Source organism: Orcinus orca, chromosome 11 (assembly GCF_937001465.1).
Source record: "Orcinus orca chromosome 11, mOrcOrc1.1, whole genome shotgun sequence".
In the NCBI taxonomy this organism is placed as follows: domain Eukaryota; kingdom Metazoa; phylum Chordata; class Mammalia; order Artiodactyla; family Delphinidae; genus Orcinus; species Orcinus orca.
In genome coordinates, this window is record NC_064569.1 from 68,982,151 (window position 1) to 69,005,557 (window position 23,407).

General features: G+C 34.3%; 1 protein-coding gene across 1 annotated transcript; it reads left to right on the top strand.

Annotated features, from left to right (window-relative positions):
• Positions 1-426: 426 nt before the first annotated feature.
• On the top strand, positions 427-22,090 carry ALX1 (ALX homeobox 1). The gene is made up of 4 exons (XM_004280608.3): positions 427-879; positions 3,662-3,966; positions 6,974-7,102; positions 21,461-22,090. The coding sequence occupies exons 1-4, from the start codon at positions 654-656 to the stop codon at positions 21,779-21,781; spliced, it is 981 nt and encodes a 326-aa protein (XP_004280656.1). The 5' UTR covers positions 427-653; the 3' UTR covers positions 21,782-22,090.
• The last annotated feature ends 1,317 nt before the right edge of the window (positions 22,091-23,407 follow it).

Consider the following 23,407-nt stretch of genomic DNA (forward strand, 5'->3'; position numbering starts at 1 on the left):
CAATGTGGATCTTCCACATAAACGATTTACGGATGAAGTAAAAGCCCTTTAGAGCAGTACTTCCTTTCAAGTTCGTAAGACGCCTCTAAATCTTTCTGGTACTGAGTGGCCGGCGTGGGGGTGGGGTGGGGACCGGGTGCCGGGCGGGCGGCCCGGGAGGGCGCAGAGAGCGGGGAGTGGAGGGTTAACTGCTTTGCGATCTCACCGAGCTCTTCCGAAATGCCAGTCCACTGTCGCGACGGCAATGTTTCTGGGTGTCGTGGCCTCATCCCTGATGGCATTTGTCTGAAATGGAGCTGTCTGTCTAACCTAGGCCTGGACGCGCCCTTCCCGGGTAAGTGGGGGAAGATGGGGGTGGGGTGGGGGCGGAGGGGAGTCCGGGGTGGAGTTAGTCGCCTGCCTATTTTCATATTCATTAGAACTGGGAGGTTGCCCGAGGAGCCCAGCTGAGTTTCAAGATATAAAAGCAACTTCGGGTGCCCCCTTTCCAGCCGGGACGTCTTAAAGGGCTCGGAGCCGGGCAGCTCCCCGCGCCGCAGCGCCTGCTTCCCCTTCGCTCCTCTCTGGCCCTCCCTCCTCCCGCCCCCTCGCTCCCTCCCCCAGCGCGCTCCAGCCTCCGAGCTCCAGTAGCTCCGAGACAGCTTTCCAGGATTATGGAGTTTCTGAGCGAGAAGTTTGCCCTCAAGAGCCCACCGAGTAAAAACAGTAACTTTTACATGGGCGCAGGAGGCGCGTTGGAGCACGTTATGGAGACGCTGGACAATGAGTCCTTTTACAGCAAAGCGTCGGCGGGCAAATGCGTGCAGGCCTTCGGGCCCCTGCCCCGCGCCGAGCATCACGTGCGCCTGGAGAGGACCTCGCCCTGTCAGGACGGCAGCGGTGAGTCCACTGCTCCAGCCGGGGTCGCGGAAGCCCACCCGCAAATCCGGAGTGCGGGGAGTGGTCGGGGCAGGGAGTGAGGAAAGGAAGGAAGAAGGAAGGAAAAAAGGAAGGAAGGGAGGAAGGAAGGGAGGGAGGGAGGGAGGGGGAGCGAGAGAGCTGGAGGGCGGAGGAAGGCAGTGGAACGCTGCTTATTTTAGGAAGCGGAGTTTTGGTTGCTGCAGACCCAAGGAAGGAACCCGCACCCGGTTACTTCCGCGCGGTTCTCCTTTTGCTGTCCTCCACGGGTCCTGGAGTCCCTCTATCCAGGACCCCGCCGTAAACTGATAGGGCGCTAAATAGAGCGTAATTGAGTCAAGACAGCGCGCTTCCTCTGCGAGCCCGCCGAGCTGCCCAGGCAGGAGGAGCTGAAATCCATCACAGCTCGTTAGAGGACGTCACTACCGTCACGAATAAGAAAACTTAGGTGAAAAATGTTTTTTACTTTTCAAGACGCAACGATATTTTTCTTTGTGAAGTTAGAGGGTTACTAGATTAGCTTGTGGGGATCTGTGATTTCTACTTCTTTGGGTTTGCGATACAACAACATACATTTTTGTTAAACGCCAAATCACTTGAAATAGCTTCGGGCAAAGAATCTTCAATATAATCACTCACTCCCGAATTCTGCGTTGTCTATTTTTCTGACTCCACGTAGAAGTCACCTCAGAAGACTTTCGGAATGCTTCTGGATGAAATCTTTAACTTTGGATGGCCAAGTATCTCAAAGTCAAAATGTTATCAAAACAAACCATCTATCTTTTCTATCTTGTAACCCAATACAAACCTATTTTTTTTAGATCGCGACAGCTAAAGCAAGTTTACAATTCCAAGAGGACTTTTCCTTATCATTGTATATATTCAACGGTTAAGCTGTAAGGAGCGGGTTGTTTTAAAATAACAAACGAAATAAGTGTGAAATATTTACAGCAAGCCTGCCGCCCCCTATTCTAATGGTAGTTCAAAATCTGGCAAGGCACCGGCTCATAGAAGCTCCTTTTCTAAATACCTAGTACGCAATAAGCTTAAAAAACGACCTCGTATATTTTACTTATTTTGTTCAACGTTGCAAGTAACTTTTGACTTGCAAGGTTAAATAAAAAATAAAGGCGCAAACAATAGAGAAAATCAGTTAAATCTCAGTCATTTATTTAGGAAGACGCAAAAAAAAATTATTTTAATACACTGAAGTTTTGGCTTTCTGGCTGTATTTCACATTGTAATATTTTTATTTTGAAATTTATAGAGTATACATAAAGTTATTTCTATGGACAGGATTTTTAAAAAATGGTTCTGAAATGTCCTCTGTTGACAGCTGGATACGACTCAATCATAATTTTTATTTAAATTGTCGGGATTCCAAAAATAAGAGAAATAGGTGATTTTTGATACTTTATCAACTTTTTAAAGAACATCATACTATTAGGAGGGATTTTAATAGGAAAGTATTAAGTAAGATAAATGTAGGCAACAAGCAGTCCGCTAAATTTAGGAAGTCTTTCTCCTGAGATGCCCTTACCCTCACGCCTGCTTCCCCTCCCCCATCCCTAATTACCGCAGTTCCCCATTTAACTCTGCCCGCGGAGACAAAACCGTATTGTTTGTTAATGTCCAGGCTCTTCTTTCTGTTTAGTTTTACCTCACATCTTTTTTTGCCTAAATACTCTTCCGTATTTAAGTTACCTAGGTACTAGAGTTTAATACATTTGTATGATGATTAAAGCAGTTGTAAAAATACATCATGAGAGAATTTTAAGATAGAAACGAAAAAAGTATAACAATTCATTGGAAATCATTGTTGTGGCAGGGCTGACTTAAGAAAAATGCTTCCCGTGGCATTATGTGCCTCCATTACATTTGTGTGTGTGTGTGGCACCATATATTTTCATTTTATATCATACTGCCAAGCATGCACTCAAATCTGGAGGAAATCACTAAAATTAAAGCACCCCTAAACAGAATGCCAGATGACATCCTTTGTAATCTTTTAATAGATGTTTTAATTTCCGTGCTTTACTAGAGGGAAGAGTAAAGCTTTCTGTCTTAAAACATGTTTCATGAGTTAAGCATAAATTTGACAAATTTAGAAAGAACTACAAATGAGTTTTTAAGCTAAAGAAGTCTACCTAAATCTTATTATTTTCTGTAGGAAACACACACAGAAACTGATGGAAAATTCATTTTTTAACTTAGTAGGTCGCTTTTTGAAATAAAAAATGTAAATGCAGATATGATATACAGTTGAAATATTGGAAATACAGTAGGAAACAATACCATATCTTAAATCTATAGTCCATAGGTTTTGTGTGGAGGAGAAACATAACTTTTGAAAAGAGTTTGGATTTTGGTTTACGGATAGTATTTAAAATTGAAATATCCTCTTTGAACCATGTAAGTAGCTTACTTTTGTCTGCTGTGAATAAATAAGACATATTAAATTTGGCTCACTTAGATTTTTTTGAACTAGAGGATCTTTTAATTTGATTATAAATTATGTGCATACACATTACATTAATCCTGGAAAATAGAACTGTGTGTTTTGACAAATTATATGAGTTCCATGTACACATTTTTAGATGATTCTAAACCTGCCCAAAGTGAATTAATAATGTGATGATCAAATTAATACTGGCACAATAAATCATAATGGACCGCTTGTCTGATGCTCTAAATTACTTCAACTTAAGTCCTTCATCCATGTTTTGCAATCCTGAGAACTGTTGTTTTCCCCCTTTGGGTACAGTGAACTATGGGATCACTAAAGTAGAAGGACAGCCTCTTCACACCGAACTAAATAGAGCTATGGACAACTGTAACAGTCTCCGGATGTCTCCCGTGAAAGGGATGCCAGAGAAGGGAGAACTGGATGAACTTGGGGATAAATGTGACAGCAACGTATCCAGCAGTAAGAAGCGGAGACACAGAACCACCTTTACCAGCTTGCAGCTGGAGGAGCTGGAAAAGGTCTTTCAGAAAACCCATTACCCGGATGTATACGTCAGAGAACAGCTTGCTCTGAGGACTGAGCTGACTGAGGCCAGGGTCCAGGTAGGAGCCAAATGAAGGCTTGCGTGTGTGTGTGTTTGGAAGGCGGAGTTGGAGGGGGGATAGGGTTTGATCCATAGTTGTGTTTTACTACAAAGGAAGAAACCGATTCTCCTACTGAAGATGTAGAACGGTGTAGTATGTAAGTGTAGCATGTAAGTCTACTAAAGTTACTTTTTACTTGCAAAGGATTTGACAGCTCGCACACAAGTATAAAAGAAAAGAACACTTGAATTATTACATAGGCATAAAAACTAATGATTATTTTAAAAGAACAGAATATGAACAAATTTCTGATTTCAAAAAGTGATTTTTAAAGGACAAAAAACTAGTCATAGCTATTCAATCTAGTAATCCATGTATTTTATTTTTCTATTTTATCAGCCGTTGAAGTTCTTTTGGGGTTAGATACCCTATATTGGTAACTTATTTGTATAGTGGTCCATACGTCTATAATTTTACTGAGGTTGGGGTTATAATAAAACAAGGAAAAATGAAGCAGTCTCACAAACTCCCAGTTGTTATGTATACCATAAACTATTTTCACTATACATAATTAAAGAAAGATCATATAGTTCATCTACAATTTTCTCGCCCCAGGAATTGCCAGTACATGCCCTTCCATTATAATTTTAAAAATCTAGATAATTTATATGATTTTTGCAGAGGCAATAGGAATAATAATCTTAAAGTAATTTTTAAATATATAAATTCAGTTAAATTATATCTATGTTATATTCAAATTATAAAATTGGATGATTCAATATACTAAATTTCTTAATAATTTGAAAAAAATTTTAAAATACTGGGTAAAATTCTACCTCCTAAGTGTATTTTATTTTTACTAGCCTTGATATTTGAAACTATATTTTATTAGTTCCTAAGTAACAATAATTCAGGAGAATAACCTTTTTCTTTGTGTGTGTTTTTACTACTCCAAATAAAATAATTTGAATTTTGAAATTCCCATAAACCACTAGAATAGAGAAATAAATAAAAAATTTTTTCTGAGTGGAGTAATAGTATTCCTCCTGAAGATTGAGCCATTGTAAGGCCCTTATACATCAGTAAAGACAACATCTGGTGGTGCAGGAATACCAAGCAGCAGATTTTTGCTTTAGTTTGCGGAGACAAATGGTTACTTTATCTTAGTTCAGGAAGTAAATGTATAGAAAGTCAACGCTAAGGAAGAATTTTAGAACTGTCAAGTGTTAACACAAGCCCCCCACATGTGTGTTTTTTGGTCTTGTGTTCATATATGTAAATTAGTTATACTTGTAACCATAGAAAAATGTGTTTACACACACACAGTGATCAGCTGTGCACAAAGCATGTTTTCCCCTTATCATTTCAGCAAGTTCTGATTAATTTTTGTCTAAGAACATGCATAGAGAGCCAGCCTGAACCTAATTTACTCAGATGGTTCTCTTTTCTGCTTTTCACATCAGAGTGGTAATTGGCACCCATTTTAAGGAGACTGTCAAGGTCTTTTTCTCAGTAGAAAAGCCCTCATTACTAAATTCCCTCAGTATGCTCCTGCTGTGGAGAGAGCAAGAAAGTGTGTTCTGTTTTGCTTTGTTGTTGATGTTGTCTTAAGCCCTGAACATAGTGGATAATACACACTTCCCAGCAGTGTTCTAAGAAACCATCTGAACAGGTAGCTGTCTTTGCCTTCTTTTAATTGCTGAAAACTCTTCAAAGTGCCATCTTAAATTTACAATACATGCTTACGCACCAAACTGAGTATTAATATGTCTCCATAAGTGTGAAGGTAAAGATATAAAAGATTAGAATTGAATATGAAAAAGAGTAAAAATTTCAAATAAAGTTTAATGAAAGGCTTTTTACAATTTGCATTTTTATACTTCATTTCCAGCTTCTTTCCTAAGTATTTCATATTCTGAATATAGTTCTGTAAAGACTAAAGAGCTTCCTGAAAGCTGCTTATGTAAATTATACATATTGAATATCAAATTATACATATTGAATATAATTTTCTGTATAGAGAGCTGTATTAAAGAGAGCTTTAATACCTTAAAATATTAAAATGATGATTCTGGAAAGCTACAAGTGTGAATTAGTTAATATTTAACCCTCTGAGGGAGATAGGTGTTATAATGGATATTTCATCTATGCAATTAATTAGAGAGATTTGGAAGGCAGTTTAGTGACCCTGTAGAGGCCGTACTAACTCACAGGCTTTCTTGACAGTTGATTATACCTGCTCTGTTTCTTTTTTAATTTACATTACCCGTAAGTCTTTTAAATTGGATAAATGATTTTGAAGATTTTATGAGCATTTTCTATAAGAGAAAATAAGTAAGTGGTGTCATTTACATAATAAACAATTTGTATATTTTAAAACCATAGTTCAGCTTCAGATGATACCATTTTACCCAAAGTCTTTATCATAATCAATATAATATATAATCCTAATGGTTTTTGTTTCTAAATAATCATGATATTTCTGCTGATGCCATATGTTTTAGATATAATCTTTATGTTTACATTTTTCTAAGTTTTTCTAAGTCTGGGTACAACCCAGAAGAGCCAATTGTTTTGACAGACCCAGATATTATTTGGTTATAGATTGGCTGGGTTAATGTTGTATACATAGCCTCAAACTAAAAAGTTATGAATGTCTTCCAGACTTGCAGCATTCTCTGAGAGAGGGATTATTATCTGTGATAATTTGAAGATACAAGGAATCTTCACGGTCATATAATCTAATTCTTTTTTATTTTCTGTAAATGAAAAAACAGGCTCAGATGTATTAAATAAATTTTTGAAAATGTCTTGTCTCTTTGTATTAAATTATATTGCCTCATGGACATGGCACTTGTCAGGGTAAAATAGAAAGTAAAATTTGTGGATCCTTTTCTAATATAAAAAAGTTCCCTTTTTAGTAATTATGTTGACCTGGTTTACCTTTCTAATTTGAAGTCTTTGAACATCATATTTGCATTATCAACTATTCCTTGCCTAAAATTCTACTTTTTTAAAAAATTAGGTTTGGTTTCAAAATCGAAGGGCCAAGTGGAGAAAAAGAGAACGTTATGGCCAAATCCAGCAAGCTAAAAGCCACTTTGCTGCCACCTATGACATATCAGTTTTGCCAAGGACTGACAGCTATCCACAGGTATGGTAAACTGCACAGAACACTGAGAGGCATAGGTGTGGTTTGTATATTCTTAAAAGGGCTAGTATAAGCTTTATTATATCTAATAGCCAAGAATGAAAATTTTAATCTCCAAAAGAATTTTTCCATGTTTGTTAGATTTTTATTTTACTAAAATATTTATTTATTTATTTTAATTTATTTTTCTAGAACCATTCATTTAAAAATATTTCAGGGTCTCTTCTTTGGTATACATTGAAACAACTTAAGTAGCATCATTCAGTAGTATGTCTTTTAATTTCTCTACTCACTCCCTTTGTTAACTTTTAAAATACATAAAGCATTGCTTGGCATGCTATCTCTGTGGCTGTTGTTTTATGAACCATACCATAACCTGGTGTCACATGTGGCCTGTGACACCTTCAGTTTCACTGAAAACCATCTTTTTTTCAGTTTTAAGTTCCACTTAAAACTATGTTGTCTTTTCAGCTTTGAATTTGCTCATTGTTTCAAGGAAACATTTAGCCCTTTGTGACATAAAACATATATAGAATTAGTACTGGACATAATTTTTTGAATGTATCATGTTAAGAAAGACTTCTTTTATAATGGGAGCTCTCATCTCATTTCAAAGAATATTTAGAAATTCTTTTTCCTATAATTTTTCCTTTTAATTTAGAGAGGGTTTTTTTTCATACTTTGTAATTCACATAAATAAATTTTGTCTTTCTAATTGGGTATTACTTTTTCCTAATACTGAATTATAATATTCAAAATTGTATTTGATACATGATAAAGGACATGTGTATCATAAGGAACTTTTAAACCATCTGTTATTTCATTCCTGATTGTTTAATGATATGCGTTGTAACAGACTACTTTGAAAACAAATATGTAACATATATGCTGGTAGAATACCTTGATAGTCCAGTAAACAAATCATCTCAGCCCCAAACTTAAGGGTATTCGTTTTCTTTAACTGTAAATTCATACCCTGTGAGCATGAATTCAGTCCTTTAATTTCATGCTATCTTTTTGTTCTTGTGCCTTTCATGATTTTTTAAAACCCTATTTTGAGAACTTCATTCCTCCAGATAAATCCACCAAATTTATTAATGTAATATTATATGCAAACAAGAGCCTTAGAGATCACCTAGTTCAATTCCTTCATTTTAGAAGTCAGGAAACCAGACCCAGATGAGGTAAAAAAAATTGGTCTGTGATCACACAAATGGTTCCTTAGTCTATAAAAGACTGTTACAGCTAAGCCTTGCCACTGCAGTTTGCCAGAAGACCAACATTATGGGTACCTTTTGAATAAATGCCCGTACCTACCTTAAGGAGGATCTTGTTTCTTTCACTTTAAAAATTTTCTCTTAAAGTAGCTCCTTTGTATTTTCTCCTATTTTAAAAGCATGTATATACTCCTGGTTACTTAACATCACAGGGCTAATGAAATTTTATTCACCAAATATTTTGAGTGTCCTAGTTGAGTTCTAAACAAAGTGCTGTGAGGATGTTTGTCCTCTAGGCTGTAAGTGCCGTGAGATCAGGCACTGCTATTTTCCCAGCTGTTAACACGACTGTAGCCCTTACTGTCAGGCACTGTTCTAACTAGGTTCCATATATTAACTCATTTAATCCTTACCACAACCTTATGTAGTAGGTGTTGTTGATTATTCCCATTTTTCTTATGAGGAAACTGAGGCACAGAGAGGTGAGGTATTTACTCACTTTCATTAGTGAGTAGTGAACCCAGATTTGAGCAGAGCCAGTCTAGCTCTCAAGGGCAAGATCCTAACTCCCACAATAGACTGTCTCTCCCAGGGAATATGTTTGAATGATTGAATGATGAACTAATACCAAAGGAGCTTAAGTTGCATTATTCAAATTGCAGTTTAGTTCAGGGGAGCAGAGAATGTTCTCACAACCAGTGAAATAACAATTAAAAAAATAATGGAGATGGCATATACTGCATATAATTTTGAACTACTTGACTGTTGGTGACTTTAGAAATAATAAAGTCACAAATTATGAACTCTTTTCAAATGGACTTTAAACAGTCTTACTGATATGTCCCACAACACTTGACTGTGATGTGTCTTTTTTTCACCTTATTATTTCAATATTCATTCCTTTCCTTGTTACCATTTCTATTTGCCACTTTTCTGCTCCTTGCTTTTGGTTGCCTTATCTCTAACCCCCCTTTCTTCTTTAGTGTATCATAAAACATGTAGAATAGTGCCTGGACCAATTAAGCTCTATACAAAAGCTTAATATAACAATATAACTAGTCACCCTTTTTTCCTAAAATTATCTTGCTACTATGTTATTGTGCCTCATAGCTTGTGACATTAACGATTAGCAGAATGAGGTCACCTAGTAGCTCAGGCAGGAAAGGAAATGGTAAAATCAAATTGTACATTTGATAGTCTTTTTCACTCCAACAAAGGATAAATTAAAAAAAAAATTCCCCTCACAGATAACAGAATTTGCACTAATTCTTCTTGTGGCTTCTCCATAACTTATATACATTGGTTACACCACCTCATAATTTAAGTATGGGAATGCAGAGATCATATGTTGAAGTTATTTTGACAGTGCAATTCATTAACAATGATAAAAATCAGTACTGATGAATCCACACTACTTTTCTGTATTGGTAAGTCATTTAATGTTTGGTTACCAAAAATTCTGAAATCAAGCATCTCCCACTCCCCACTGTAGGTATTGGATAAAGTCAGGGGAAAATTCCATTTTAACTTAAAAATATATGGTTGACATTTTTTAGTTTGTTTGAAAAAAAATAATTATGCAAAAATCATGTCTCTCAAGACTCAGCCTAAGGAAATTTTTTTTTTATTATGTGGCTTAAAAATAGAAGTTTATAATGGGAAAAATAGGAACTGAAATAGAGCCTAACCAACTCAATGCAGTAAGACACTGAATTTGGTTACTGTTACTAATTACAGAAAAAAAAATTATTAATTACAAAATGTTGGAACTAGAAAATGTTGGCGGCAGGACAGAAATAAAGAATTAGCAATTTGGCAGGGAAACAAAAGCATACACAGAAATACATCAAAACCAGAAATGGTTTACAAAATGATCTCCTTAAGCCTGCTCATAAAAATAAGCCTGTGTATCATAATCTTACCTAGCATAAAGGTATATGTATATAACATATAATGTTTATTTGTGAATAGTAATTAATATTTTCTAAAATGTTCTAAATACTGTTTCCACTGGTCTTCATTACACTATAGTAACAACAGCTGTAACAGTAAAAATAGTAACTACCAGTTGAGGGCTTATTTTAAGCCAGGCTTCCTTCTTATAGCCATTAACTCATTGAATTTGAGCCCAAGTTTCTTGAGTTTAGGAGTCCCAGGCTTTTTATGCAACATTATGTTGGAGTCTCCCTAATCCAATACGGTGTTGAAATAGTTCAATTTTGACCCTAAAGCATCGCATTACTTTGGTAAGGAAAAATGCTTTCATTTTTTAAATTTGTAAAATAATAATATAAAACATTTTAAAAATGTAGATACTTCTTAGACTGTTTAAGATATTCTTTTTCTTAAACTTACTCATCATATGTGATAGCAAACAAACAAATAAGTGAGTGCTGTGATGTCAGTAGTAATGTACTCTAAAGGCAGTATATTTTGATGTAGTGAAAAGCTGTTAGTTTTTAAAGCTCTATTTTGGGTCACAATATCAGTTGCTATTTGTCAACACTGTATAGCTAAATTAAATTACTTGATATTCTCCAACACATGATATTTTAGAAAAGAGTCTCCTTGCTTGTGCTAAGTCTGTTTCCCTCTATCCTGAATTCCCTTCCCTTCACCTAAACCATATTTCTTCCATGAAGCCTCCTCTCAATTTTCCCTCAATCAGCGCATCACTTTCTCATTGACATTGTGGTGGATTGTGTAAAATGTCTCCCACACATTTAGAATGTAAAGTATTTAAAAGATGATTCAGTTCTTATTCACATTTGTATCACCACAGTATTAAGCAAATTATGTATACACTGAATAGATGTGAAAAAAAGTACTGGTTCACTTCACTGTTCAGGAGTACATTATAAAACAAAAACTAGTCTATTTTTAATAAAACAGATGGTTTCTGAATCTCTGATATTAACCAGCTCTGTGGTCTTAAGCAATTAACTTTTCCTCTTTGAAAAGAATAGACTAGAAAGATTTTGTAGACCCCTTGCAGCTTAATTTGTTTTTCTTGCAGAGTTGTTTGCATTTTATCAAACAAATATATGCCAGGTATTGTTTTAGGCACAGAGGTTATACAAATGATCCAGACAAAATCTCCTGCTTTGTGGACAGATTACAAACTAGATATTACAAATTCTGCAAACACTTCTTGATGCAAACTAGACCCAGAAAACCAAACCAATTAGAGACCTACATAATTTTGTCCTTGAGTTTAAGAAGCAAGCACATATCTATCAACATTAGATTCTAACTTGTTTCTAATTTATCAAAACCAAAGCATTTTTTTTTTTCCCGGTACGCGGGCCTCTCACTATTGTGGCCTCTCCCATTGCGGAGCACAGGCTCTGGACGCGCAGGCTCAGCTGCCATGGCTCACTGGCACAGCCGCTCTGCGGCATGTGGGATCTTCCCGGACCGGGACACAAACCCGTGTCCCCTGCATCGGCAGGCAGACTTTCAACCACTGTGCCACCAGGGAAGCCCAAAACCAAAGCATTTTTAAAATAATTAATTTTAGTGAATAAAATATTTTCTGTTAAGTTATAAACATTTTCTAGGAGATTATAGCAGCCTTCATTCTTAAAGAAGAGCTAATTTCATGCCATTAGGTTTAGTTTGGATTAAAAGTACACTAACTTTATCATTTACTAGCTGAGTAACTTTGGGTAAGTCTCCGGACTTCCTTGATCTTCAGAGTCTTTATTTGTAAGATTGAGGTATTGTTGGTGCTAGAGTTGGTGGTCTTAGTAGTGTAGATGATGATGATGATGATGGTGATGATGATGATGATGATACTTTTTCTGTTATGGAGAGGATTAGAGTGATTTCTAAACAGTCTTTGCAGCTAAATCCTGAGATTTGGGATGGGTCATGGATTCATGTATGACTGTAGGCTGCACAATTAGGGAGTTGTGGATTCAAATCCTGGCTCTGCCACTTAATAGATTTTTAGACCTTTGGCAAATAAATTAACCTCTAGGAACGTTTCTCTTCATTTATAAAATGGTGATACAAGTTCATATGTTATTCGTGAGGATTAAACAAAATAGTTTATGCAGAGTTCTTAGGATATTGCCTAGTACATAATGAGTGCTCAATAGTCATGGTTCTATGATAGCCATTAATCATTATTAATTTTTTTCTGCAGTAGAGAGGTAGCTAAGTGGTTTGAATTTTCCCTTGTGTTGTAGCATTTAAGCTCATCCAATCTGTGAGTATATTTACTATTTGGGGATCTAGAGAAAGATCAAATTCAGTTAAATACACTTTCTTCTTTAAATTAGGATGAACAAATATGGTAGCTTTGGGAAATTTTGAGTATATTCTTAATCCACCAAAATTATTTTCTCATGAAGAAAAATTTTCATCAAAAATTTCGAAAAAAGCGTTAAAGATTTTCCCACCAAAATTTTCAATGAGGTTTTACTTAGTATATATTGAGAATCATAATTAAATCTATATATTCCAAATGCACTAAAAGACCCATGCAGTATTTTTGCTTTCTGTTGTTTAATTGATGACTTTATAAATATATGCCACTTGGAGTTTGAACATACCAAGAGTTGGATTCAAGTTATAGATAATTTGTAGTAACTGGAGTAATTTAAAAAAACAGATGAAAGCTGTATAATATTTCTAGTTTAACAAATGTACTTCAAACATTGTTATTATACAATAAAAGGAAATGTTAAAGTTTCTGTAAAATAGTGATTTGAAGATATTGTGCACCCTACTTTCTTCTCTCACAAGTATCTGTCCTAATCTTAATGTTTACCTTTGCTTAATCTAAATAAGGAATATGAAACTTGTTTTCTTTCACCACCGTGGTTTAGTGATTTAAAGGTATCTGGAGCAGGTTTGTTTTTTGTTTTTTTTCTGGAGCAGTTTTTACCTTTAGAAAAAGTATCACATTTTTATCACTATTATTTCTATTTTTCCCAGATATTTGAAGTAAACAAAGATCCCAAGGTCTTTAAAAAATGTTAATAATATAGCTATACTTGATGCATTGTGTAATGAACAGTCTCATAGCTGTCCAACAACCAATAAGATGGTCATATATTGTGATACAATAAAACTTCCCTCATGATGAATGGAGGGACAAAAATGTTAACAGCATCAGGTCAGCAGGTCATAGTGGTATTGTACAATTTCTCACTGATTATAAGCACAAATATTTAATATTATAGAAGGACATAATTTATTCAAATTAATATAATTTTTACAATGGATAAAGTTGCTAATTTAATTAAATATATGCATATATATTTTATATAAACACATATAAAGACTATTTCACATATATGTGTATGTTAAAACTAAGTTACGTGTAGTAGGAGGTAGATTTTGTTAGTATCAGGTAAAGGTGCAGCTAGACACAGACAGTGAATAATTCTTTTATTTTGTTGAAAGTACAGGTTCTTTAAAGAGGTAAAGAATATCCTCCAAAAAAAGTAAAGTGCATTCATGTTGTTGACTATGAAAGATTTATCTTTTTAATGTAATATTCAAATTTAATGTGACTTAAAGACTTTACATAGTCGTAATAACTTAGCTGTTTGTTTTTGTTTTTGTTTTTTTTTTGCTTTTAATAAGTGACCACTGTTAAAGCATTGTATTTAACTGAATTTGTCATACATATTTTATATTTTAAGAGGAAAGAATAAATCAATAAATTGAGTAGGTTACCAAAATAAGTAATAAATATGAAAATAAATTATTGAGAAGTGCCAATGTTGCTCATACATATAAAAACTACCTTATAGGAGAATAGAGAAGAACCAGGGGGGAAATTAAGCATCAAAGTCTGAGAAGTCTATGAGAACAGACTTGTGGATTAAAACCTACAGTTCAAACCATTATTGTTAGTGTGAACCTCAGGATATACTTTAATCCAGAATTTTATGTGTGCCATATTTATTAGGCCACATGTGTCTGTGGGTTTTCTTTTTTCTTTTAAATTATGGAGCGTTAAATAGGAAAAATTTTTTGTGCAAATGCACAGTTGAATTAAAAATCACAAAAATAAAATTCAAATTATAGTTAACACAAATACAAGATGAATATAATTGATAACTTTACTCGGGATTTTAAGAATAAATTCAAGTCTCGTACATGACACCATGTGGGACTCTCTAAGATTAAAAATATACTGTGTAAATACTTCAAGTGTTTGCATATTTGATTTACATTTTAAGTTAATAATTCACAAAGAAAACTTAATTTATATTATAATTTTTGTTTCTTATAATTGTAAATTTTTAATAGATGAATTGTCATTAAAAATGAATCAGCAATAGTTACCATGCATGTATTAAAATACATGAAAAATAAGGTGACAAATAGTTGGAAAATACTTCATATGATAATTGTTGCTAGATAATTATTAAAAAAATAGCAAATGCTAGGTGCTTTGATTTTATTCTCTCCTTAAGTGAGTTGATTTGGAAAGTTTCATTTTAAGGCATGTAGGGTGAGATTTTCTATGAATCTTTTTTTAAAAATGATCACAATTAATACAAAATTTGAGAACACATTCAACACTAAAGGAAACGAGAAATGTTCTTAATGCTTCCTCTGTCTTTGACTTGGAGCATATTTCAAATATTATTCGAATAATACAAAATTTAAATACCTTTATATGGTATCATTCTTAAAATTTTCAGACATTAACATTTCTCATGAGACTTAGTGCTTTTAATTTTTGCACTAATGAGATATATACTTTTATTTTTTCTATATAGCAGTTTTCTTCTCAGTTCATTAATCTCATATGACTATTATATCTAATAGTGATTTTTTTTTAACAGAAAAGGCATTCTTTCTTGTTTCAAATCCCTGTATACATTTCTAAGGTGAAATTTTATTTAAGAACTCAAAGTAGCAATGAATACTTAACATGTGGTCCTTTTCTGATGAATAAATAATTTCTAATCCCTTCAACTTAATAGTACCATGTGCTGAAAACATATATTTTTGGAATTTTTGAAATGTAAATTGATTCCCCCCAAATCTTAGTATTTGTATATTATCTTAAATTTTTTTCATTACAATTCCACTAATAAGAGGGCACTGATGAAAACATACCCTCATTTCTATCTCAGGTAGTACCTAAACTTGCTCAGATTGATCTTTTCACTGCGTAATTAATTCAAGTTGGGATTTTTTTTTTTTCCAGATGCACAAAGTCTCAGTGTGTGTTATTCACTGGTAGCAAATTCACTATTTAGAAAAACACTTATACCCCTTCTCCCTGCCAGCAGCTTACTGATGTAGTTACTAGAAAAGTTAATGGGACCCTAAGTTTAGACAACAGCTAAAAATATCTGCAAGTTACTAAGCATATGATTCTTTTAATATTTTATCCCTCTAAATTTTAAAGGAACAGATATGCTAATAAAGAATGTAATGGTCTCTTAAAAAATTGAACTGCTTTTGTAAACAGTGATGTTTTCATTTTTAAAAGAGACCATATAAGAAATCAGGTAAATTAAATTATATAGTGATAATGTGGTAATAAATCTATATAGTAAGTATTGAATAATATTCAGAGTAGTCAATAAATGTAAACATTCTGTCAAACAGGAAAAACCAAAGTCAACTTTCAGATTTTAATGCAAAGAAGCTATTGCTATAACATCATCACAAATACCTCTTTGTGAATCCCTGATCTCTGTCTTTTTATAGCAACCTTTTAACTCCCTCAGGGAAGTGTTGGGGCTGTGATGTGAGGGTAGTGTGAGGATAGGATAATATGTGTATCGTGATGTGTGTGTGTGTCTATGTATGTGTGTACATGTAGATGTTGGTGGCTGGTAGAAGCAGTGTATATGTAGAGGAGTAAGGTTAAATAAACTTGTTTTAGTAGAAAAATAGTTGGTTTTAGAGATGCTCTAAAATTAAGGAACAGTTATTACTCATTTATGCTCACATTTTTCAGTATTTCTATTAAATCCAGATTAAATTCCATTGGCTAGTGTCTCAATAAATACCACTAACAGTAGGATATAGAGTATATAAATCAGGAAACTATTTGCTTTTTTTTACACATCATGCTACTTTACAACTAAGGGAAAGACTAATAAACTTACATTAAAAGGTTTTTTAAAAGTATGAAAAATTCCCCACTACAATAAAATCAGCAAATATATTAGAAATATACACCAAATTTAGCATACTAAAATTTTCTTTACAGTTTTGGTTATATAAAGAATATGTCTGTATCAAGTTTCCATGATGAAGGTAAATGAAATTTATAATTTCCTATCCATGATTTACCCTATTCAATTCATGACATATATAGATCCACAGTGAAGAACTCTTAATATATATGTGTATACTTATATATCACCCCTCTCCTTCCTAGCCATTGCTTTTAATTCCTTGAAAGGAAAGTGAATGTTAAATGAATTTGATTTGTTTGGAAAGAGACAAAAAAATCAACTTTCCTCCAAAATTCAAAGTTATGGAATAATTAAGTTTTTACGTGATTAGAAAAACATTAAGGGGCAAACGTTCAAAGTGGAGAGTTCTAAGTCAGCTGAACTTCCATTCATGCTAATGGGAAGTAGTTGGCTAAGTTCCCTGGACAGTGCTTTGAACATACCATCAGAACTTTAAAAAATGCTGTGAACCGCATTAAAACATTGAATATTTTTAGATTATCCACTCCTTTTAAACACAAAGAAGAAAAAATGGAAAGGCAAGCAGTCTTTTTTTCTCATTTTTCTTTTCTTTTTTTTTTTAAGCACACGTGAAAAAAGGATGTGGACATGATTCAGTAATGCTGTTCCTGGTTGTAAAGCCCTTGAATATTATACAGTTAGAAGCCTACAAAAAAATTATTTGGTGTCAGTGAACTAGTCTAAAACTAGTCTAAAAAAAAAGAAAAGTAGTGATCTTATTTAGAAAAAAGTGCATTCTTTCATTCCAAAATGTAACAGCAAATACAGTATTTTTAATAAGTCAGAGAGTAAGATTTTTGTATGACTTCTCTGTTGACAAATATATACGCAGTTTTAGACAATATGTGTCGATTCTAGCGCATCATTTTAAAATGATCACTTACAAGAATAGGATTTGTGGAGGGATGGAGGAGGCATAGAACGAGCCCACTTGGACAGCAGTAGATTTATTAAACCACAAGCTCAAACGACTTTGTTGTTCAATCAAGTATCGCCTTCAAATATTAACAGAAGTAGATGATCTAGAACAAAGATGATACCTGCTGGGTTATCCCTACGGTGATCAGACGACATCTAGATTATATTCTGTTGTCAGTGCTGGTTGTTAATAAGGGTGAAGGGTGTTGACAACCTCTAGCATATCCAGAGGAACGTGACTGGAATGATACCGTCTGGAAATCATGTCATATGAGGAATCCTTAGAGGAAAGAGACTTGTGATTGTATAATAGTCACCTGATGATATTTGAAGGTTTTCCCATGTAAGAAGGATGCTACTTATTCTGTATCATTTTAAGGGACAGACATAGAAGAGATAGATAGAGAAAGATAACAGTCACTTTTTTACAGAGCTCTCCAAAAGGGAATGGAATGTTTTTTAAACAGGGTGAGCTTCTTATCACAGGAATCGAACGTAATTGAAAATGTACAAGGGTTTTTTGCATTTGGAAAGAAGCTGGACTTCAATAGCGTTTCCTGATCCTAGGTGATTTTAGGAATTGCTTGTGTGTATTACTATTGCCATTATTTTAGTACAAATCCCCTCATCCACACCCCCTGCTTAATGAATCAGAATCTCCAGGAAGATGCATCTGTGGTGGATAGTAAGTGTTTAACAGAAAAAAAAACCCAAAAAGCTGCCTAGGGAAATATAGTCAACAGGGTCCAGCTTTGTAATTTTCATGATTTCTGTTAAGATTGTGTAGTATGGTGATTCTAGCATTCAAATCATGAAAAAAAATTTAGATATATTAGCATAAATTGTCCATAAAGCTTTGATTACATCTGCAAGATGGATCAGTCCAAATTTCATATTCTTAGAGATTTTTCCATTATTTAATAAATGTATATAAAGGGTTTTTCATATGCTGTGTTAGGCCTGGGGATGAGAAAACGGTTGTGAGCGATCATTGGGAATTTTGCTTTCAGAAAGTGGAGTCTATGAACAACCAAAAACTTAGGGTTATTAATAAGTAAATAACAATTTCAACTCATAAGACTAGTTTTTATGTCATTGTAGCATTTATAAGATTTCTTGGGTTCAGATTTGACCTCTACCATTGCAGTTATGCCATCTTGGGTGAGATTCTTAAACTCTTTGTTCTATGGTTGTACCTTTTACGAAATGGGGATAGTAAAAGCACATACCTTTTCCGATGTCAAAACGATTAGAAGTCTTCATCATGCTTTTAACATAATGCTTGACACATGGTAATTAATTGATAACTGTTAGCTATCATGAGCGTGATCTTGATCGTCATCATCAGATGTTTTAAACATCCAGAGGGAATGCTTCAGAGGAAGCAAAACCTCAGTTCACTGGGGATATTATTTTTTATGATTTGCATCTAACTTTAATATAGAAACCAACTAGGTCCCCAAAGTCTAATGAAAACATGCCAGAAATTTGAAAATCAAAGAAAGGCTGGGAAGAGAGGGGTGATAGAGATCATGGAAACAGGGCAGAGCAGTAAAAGCATGTGACAGCATCACTACCCATGAGAATATTTGGGTATCCCCTCAAGTCCAACTAAAGTATTGCTGTTTGTAAATTGCTTTATTAATCTGTTCTGTTCAGAAGACATTTCTATATGTTGTATTTCATGAAAAATAACTCACTTAACTTGCTTGATCATGTTCAGGTAAGAAGTTTTGATCAAAATAACAATATTTGCTCATGTCGTGGAAAGTGGAGAATTTCTTTTCATTTTATACATAGATTACTGTTAATTCTTTCAGGGGAAAAATATTTTAAATTTAAATTCATAGATTTCCTTCCTTGCTTTTACTCTCCTTATTTTTTCTTTTTGACTGAGTTGTTAAATATATTTCTATGCATTTGGAATACAAGTAGATGATTTTAATAATAAATTCTAGCAACACTGTGTATAAGTTGAGGGATCCTTTAACAAACATAAAATGTAAATAATCTTTCTCTACCACTATCTTGCCTTGCATTTATTTTTTCAAAAGTAAGCAAGCAAGTTCACTTTCATTTCCTGAAAGCCCTTTTGTCAGACATATGACTGTGGTTTTTGCAGTGTAGCACAATGTTTGATTGAATGTCAGAGGAAAATCACCCAGATCAAGTTAGAAGAGCTAGTTTGACAGACTAATGACATTAACAGCCCCTCCTGTTGGTTTGAGATACATAACTCAGCAGTCACTGGCACCAATCATCATACTTTGGCTAAAGTGGGAGACATATACTAGAATGAGCCAAAATTAAAACAGCATAGCCCATGACGATTTAAGGATTGATAATGTATGCAAATCGTGATGGACAGCTAGCTAGATAGCTAGCTAGATGTCTATAGGTATCTCTCACAGATTTGACATATTTAAAGCAGCTTAGAAAATATTTATATAAAGAACTATTAAACAATACTAAAATGAGCATCTTGCCAACCACTGAAGCACCACCTAAGGGATAATATTTGTTGTTCAGTTTAGAACTGGTTGTGATCCTTTCTAAGTGACAGAGTAACATCTCTACAGTGTAATCTAGAAGTTTCATCAACATATTTTTGGCTATTAATTGAAAATAAGTTGTCTTAAAATATATGGCTTCAGCTTGGGTGTTGTAAGACTATAGCAGAGGCTATATGTAGCAGACTGAAATTTCTATGTAAAAATAAATATGAGAAAACAGTTCTTGTATATGTGTGGAAATAATTGATGATTCCATTCTAATTATGATTTTAAAAGAGAACAGAAAGTCAGATGGGATAAACATATATATTGTTGTTGTGTTCTAGTCTAAATCTATTGTAATAATACTGTATAAGGCATATAATTTTTAAATTTCGTTTTCTAAGGCTGCGTCTCTCTGCCATGCTATACCAAGCAACATTTTCCTTTTTTCCCAGCTCCTGCCGTTTATCAGGATTTTCTCTGTGCTTCTCAGTCATGCATGTGATCACTTTTGTTTTGCCCTTCTTTAAGTAGCTAGTTTAATATACCTCCTATTTAAAATTCATAGTATACAAATTCTACTTAATGTTTCTTTTACATGCTAACTTTAGAGTAACTTTAGAGAAATTTGTATTTGCTGATAATATTGCACTGAAATGTTTCCTGTAGAGATTTAATGAGATGAGATGTGAATTTCTTGGGCACAAATGATAACCCAGTTTTCAATCTTATATAAGATGTTATCTAGTACTTTATTTATATTCATATGATATTTTTGCTAATACTTGCATATTTTTCTCAATTGTGCTTTCATTATTGGGTAATAGTCAAGTTTTAGAATTCTAAATCTGTTCTACATGTCATACTTCTGCTGCAACCTCACTATATCATATATAAATCATAGAATAAATGTTTAAAATATGTGTATAATTGTCCTTTTCACAGAGCTATGTATTCAAGACTATAGGATATGAAAAACAATGAAACAGTGAACATTTTCCAAAATGAGTTTGATCAAAAATATCTCTGAAGAACAAACAGCCTCGTATCAGCATTGGTTTCCAGCACAAACTACCACATCAAGAGTCCAGATGTGGAATTTAAAAAAACAAACGCAATTGTGTAATTTTGTTTAGAAAGATGAAAACTATATTTAAACTTAAAACCATATTCTTAACCACTTTCCTAAGCACATGAATTGGTCAGGAATCATGACTAAATCTTCCAGATTTCATTTTAAAAATCATGACTATAAAAAGAATACTCGAGATTGACATGTTTTGAGAGTATTTTATGTGGTCAAATATGTGGGTTTTGGTGATCCATTCCAGTATAACAAACTAGAAGAATCTTTCAAATAACTATTTTTCAGTAATTGCTTGATGTACTCAGAATGAAATTACAGACCACCCAACAGGAGCAAACAACTGAACAACTAACAGAAAAATGAACAACTAACAAAACTTCGTAAATACAGTTTCACAAAAGTAAGGGAACAAAAGTGAGAACGTGTAAATGTAATATTTGTTGTTTTATATATTCCAGATTCAGAACAATCTGTGGGCAGGAAATGCAAGTGGTGGTTCTGTGGTCACTTCATGCATGTTGCCACGTGACACTTCCTCCTGTATGACACCTTACTCTCACTCGCCCCGGACAGATTCCAGTTACACAGGGTTTTCAAACCACCAGAACCAGTTCAGCCATGTGCCCCTCAACAATTTTTTCACTGACTCTCTTCTTACCGGGGCTACCAATGGACATGCATTTGAAACAAAGCCAGAGTTTGAAAGGAGGTCCTCCAGTATCGCAGTTCTTCGAATGAAAGCCAAGGAGCACACTGCCAATATTTCATGGGCCATGTAACATACAGTACTCTTTTCTTTTTCTCTTAATGGCAAAGTAAAACATTCTTATTTCTCATATTTAAAGGATACCACAATAAGCTGCTGTGTGTGGAATTGCTAAAGGTCAAGATATACAGTGAGACCAGCTTAAATGAATAGTTGTTATTATTTAACATTAAAATCTAAGAATGAACCTCTGAAAAGACTAAATAGGTTTACCATGCACCCGTCTCCACAAACTGTTTTAGTAGTAAGATTTTTTTTCTATTGTACGAGTCAATGAAATATGATCATGCAGCTTCTGAAAAGAATAAATGTATTAAACAAATTCCTCTGTTATAGATTGATTTATGTTAGTTCTGTATAACAAGAAATCCCTTGTAAAATAATACCTGAAAAAGGAGGAAATGCACTGGGGAAAATGTCAAGATACCAAAGCTGTCAGGTAAATATTGAAGCAGGGTGTTTGGGGGAGTTAACTGGCGTTTCTCCCTCTCTGGCTCCAAGACACAATGGGCATATCCTCTGTTGCTGAGAATTTATCTACAGGCCTTGAAGATTTTTTTACCTCTACGTGTTTTGGTGAATTTCCACTCCGTGAAAAAAGGACTCTTCGGAAATGACCAGCATTTGCATGAAATATTCGGGCATCGTTTCCTGAAACCATGTGGCTAAAGGTGATAACTGAAATATCCTGGTGTGATTTAAAATACAGTCACAAGAACAGTTTGTATAAATGCCATCTTTTTAATGAAAAAGCCAGCACGGACTCAGCAATTAATTATCACACACAAGAGAAAAAGAAAGTTACAAAACCCGCTGTTGCTTTTAAACTAAAATTGTCAATTAAACTGTACACACAAACATCTAATAAATACACTCAAAGAAATATTTTCAGTTAAAGGAGCAGCAGTTGGAATCTGTATTTATTTCATGAGTATGTGCAAGTGCACGTGTGTGTGTTTGTTTTTTGACATAGAAGCTGTAAGCATTTTTTGCTACTGTGGTTTTGCACAGGGAATTAAAATGTCAGAAGGCTCTCTAAAATTTCTGGTGGAAAAGAAGAGAAGAAAAATACATTGCATCTGGAAAATTGCTAACCCCTTTGATTTACTTCTCCTCCCTTTCCCCTGTCACATTCCAGGCTTTTTCAGATGAGTGAAATGTCAACCTCCTTGAAAGACTCTTAAGTTCATAAAGGCAAAGTAAATTAATTGAAATGAAGATGGCTTCCATGGCTTGGATCAGAGCACGATCTGCTCTTTGTACTCACTTAGAATCTTCCTTGTGGTTCCTACAACCTTTAGGGATATGCTTGGAAGCCCTAAAGGCTGAAGGGCAAGAATAAATGAATTTTTAAAATTAAATTTCAGAAAAAGTACTTAAATCCAGTGTGTGTCTGTTTCTAGTGGGAAAATATTTACGGCAGTTAGACATCTTCTGTAATAAAATTTTAAATCAAGCAGATGATGGAGATGAGTGATGTCCTAAACAAACATTCTTTGACTTCATAATAACTCTGTTCTTTATTACTTTTGTGTTCTCTCTTTTTCGTTTTGTTCCCAAGACAAACTTGTTCCACTTTGGCCCTGAGAACTATGCTTACATGCAGGAGCTTTTGTCAAAGGATTGTTTAGGCAGCTGT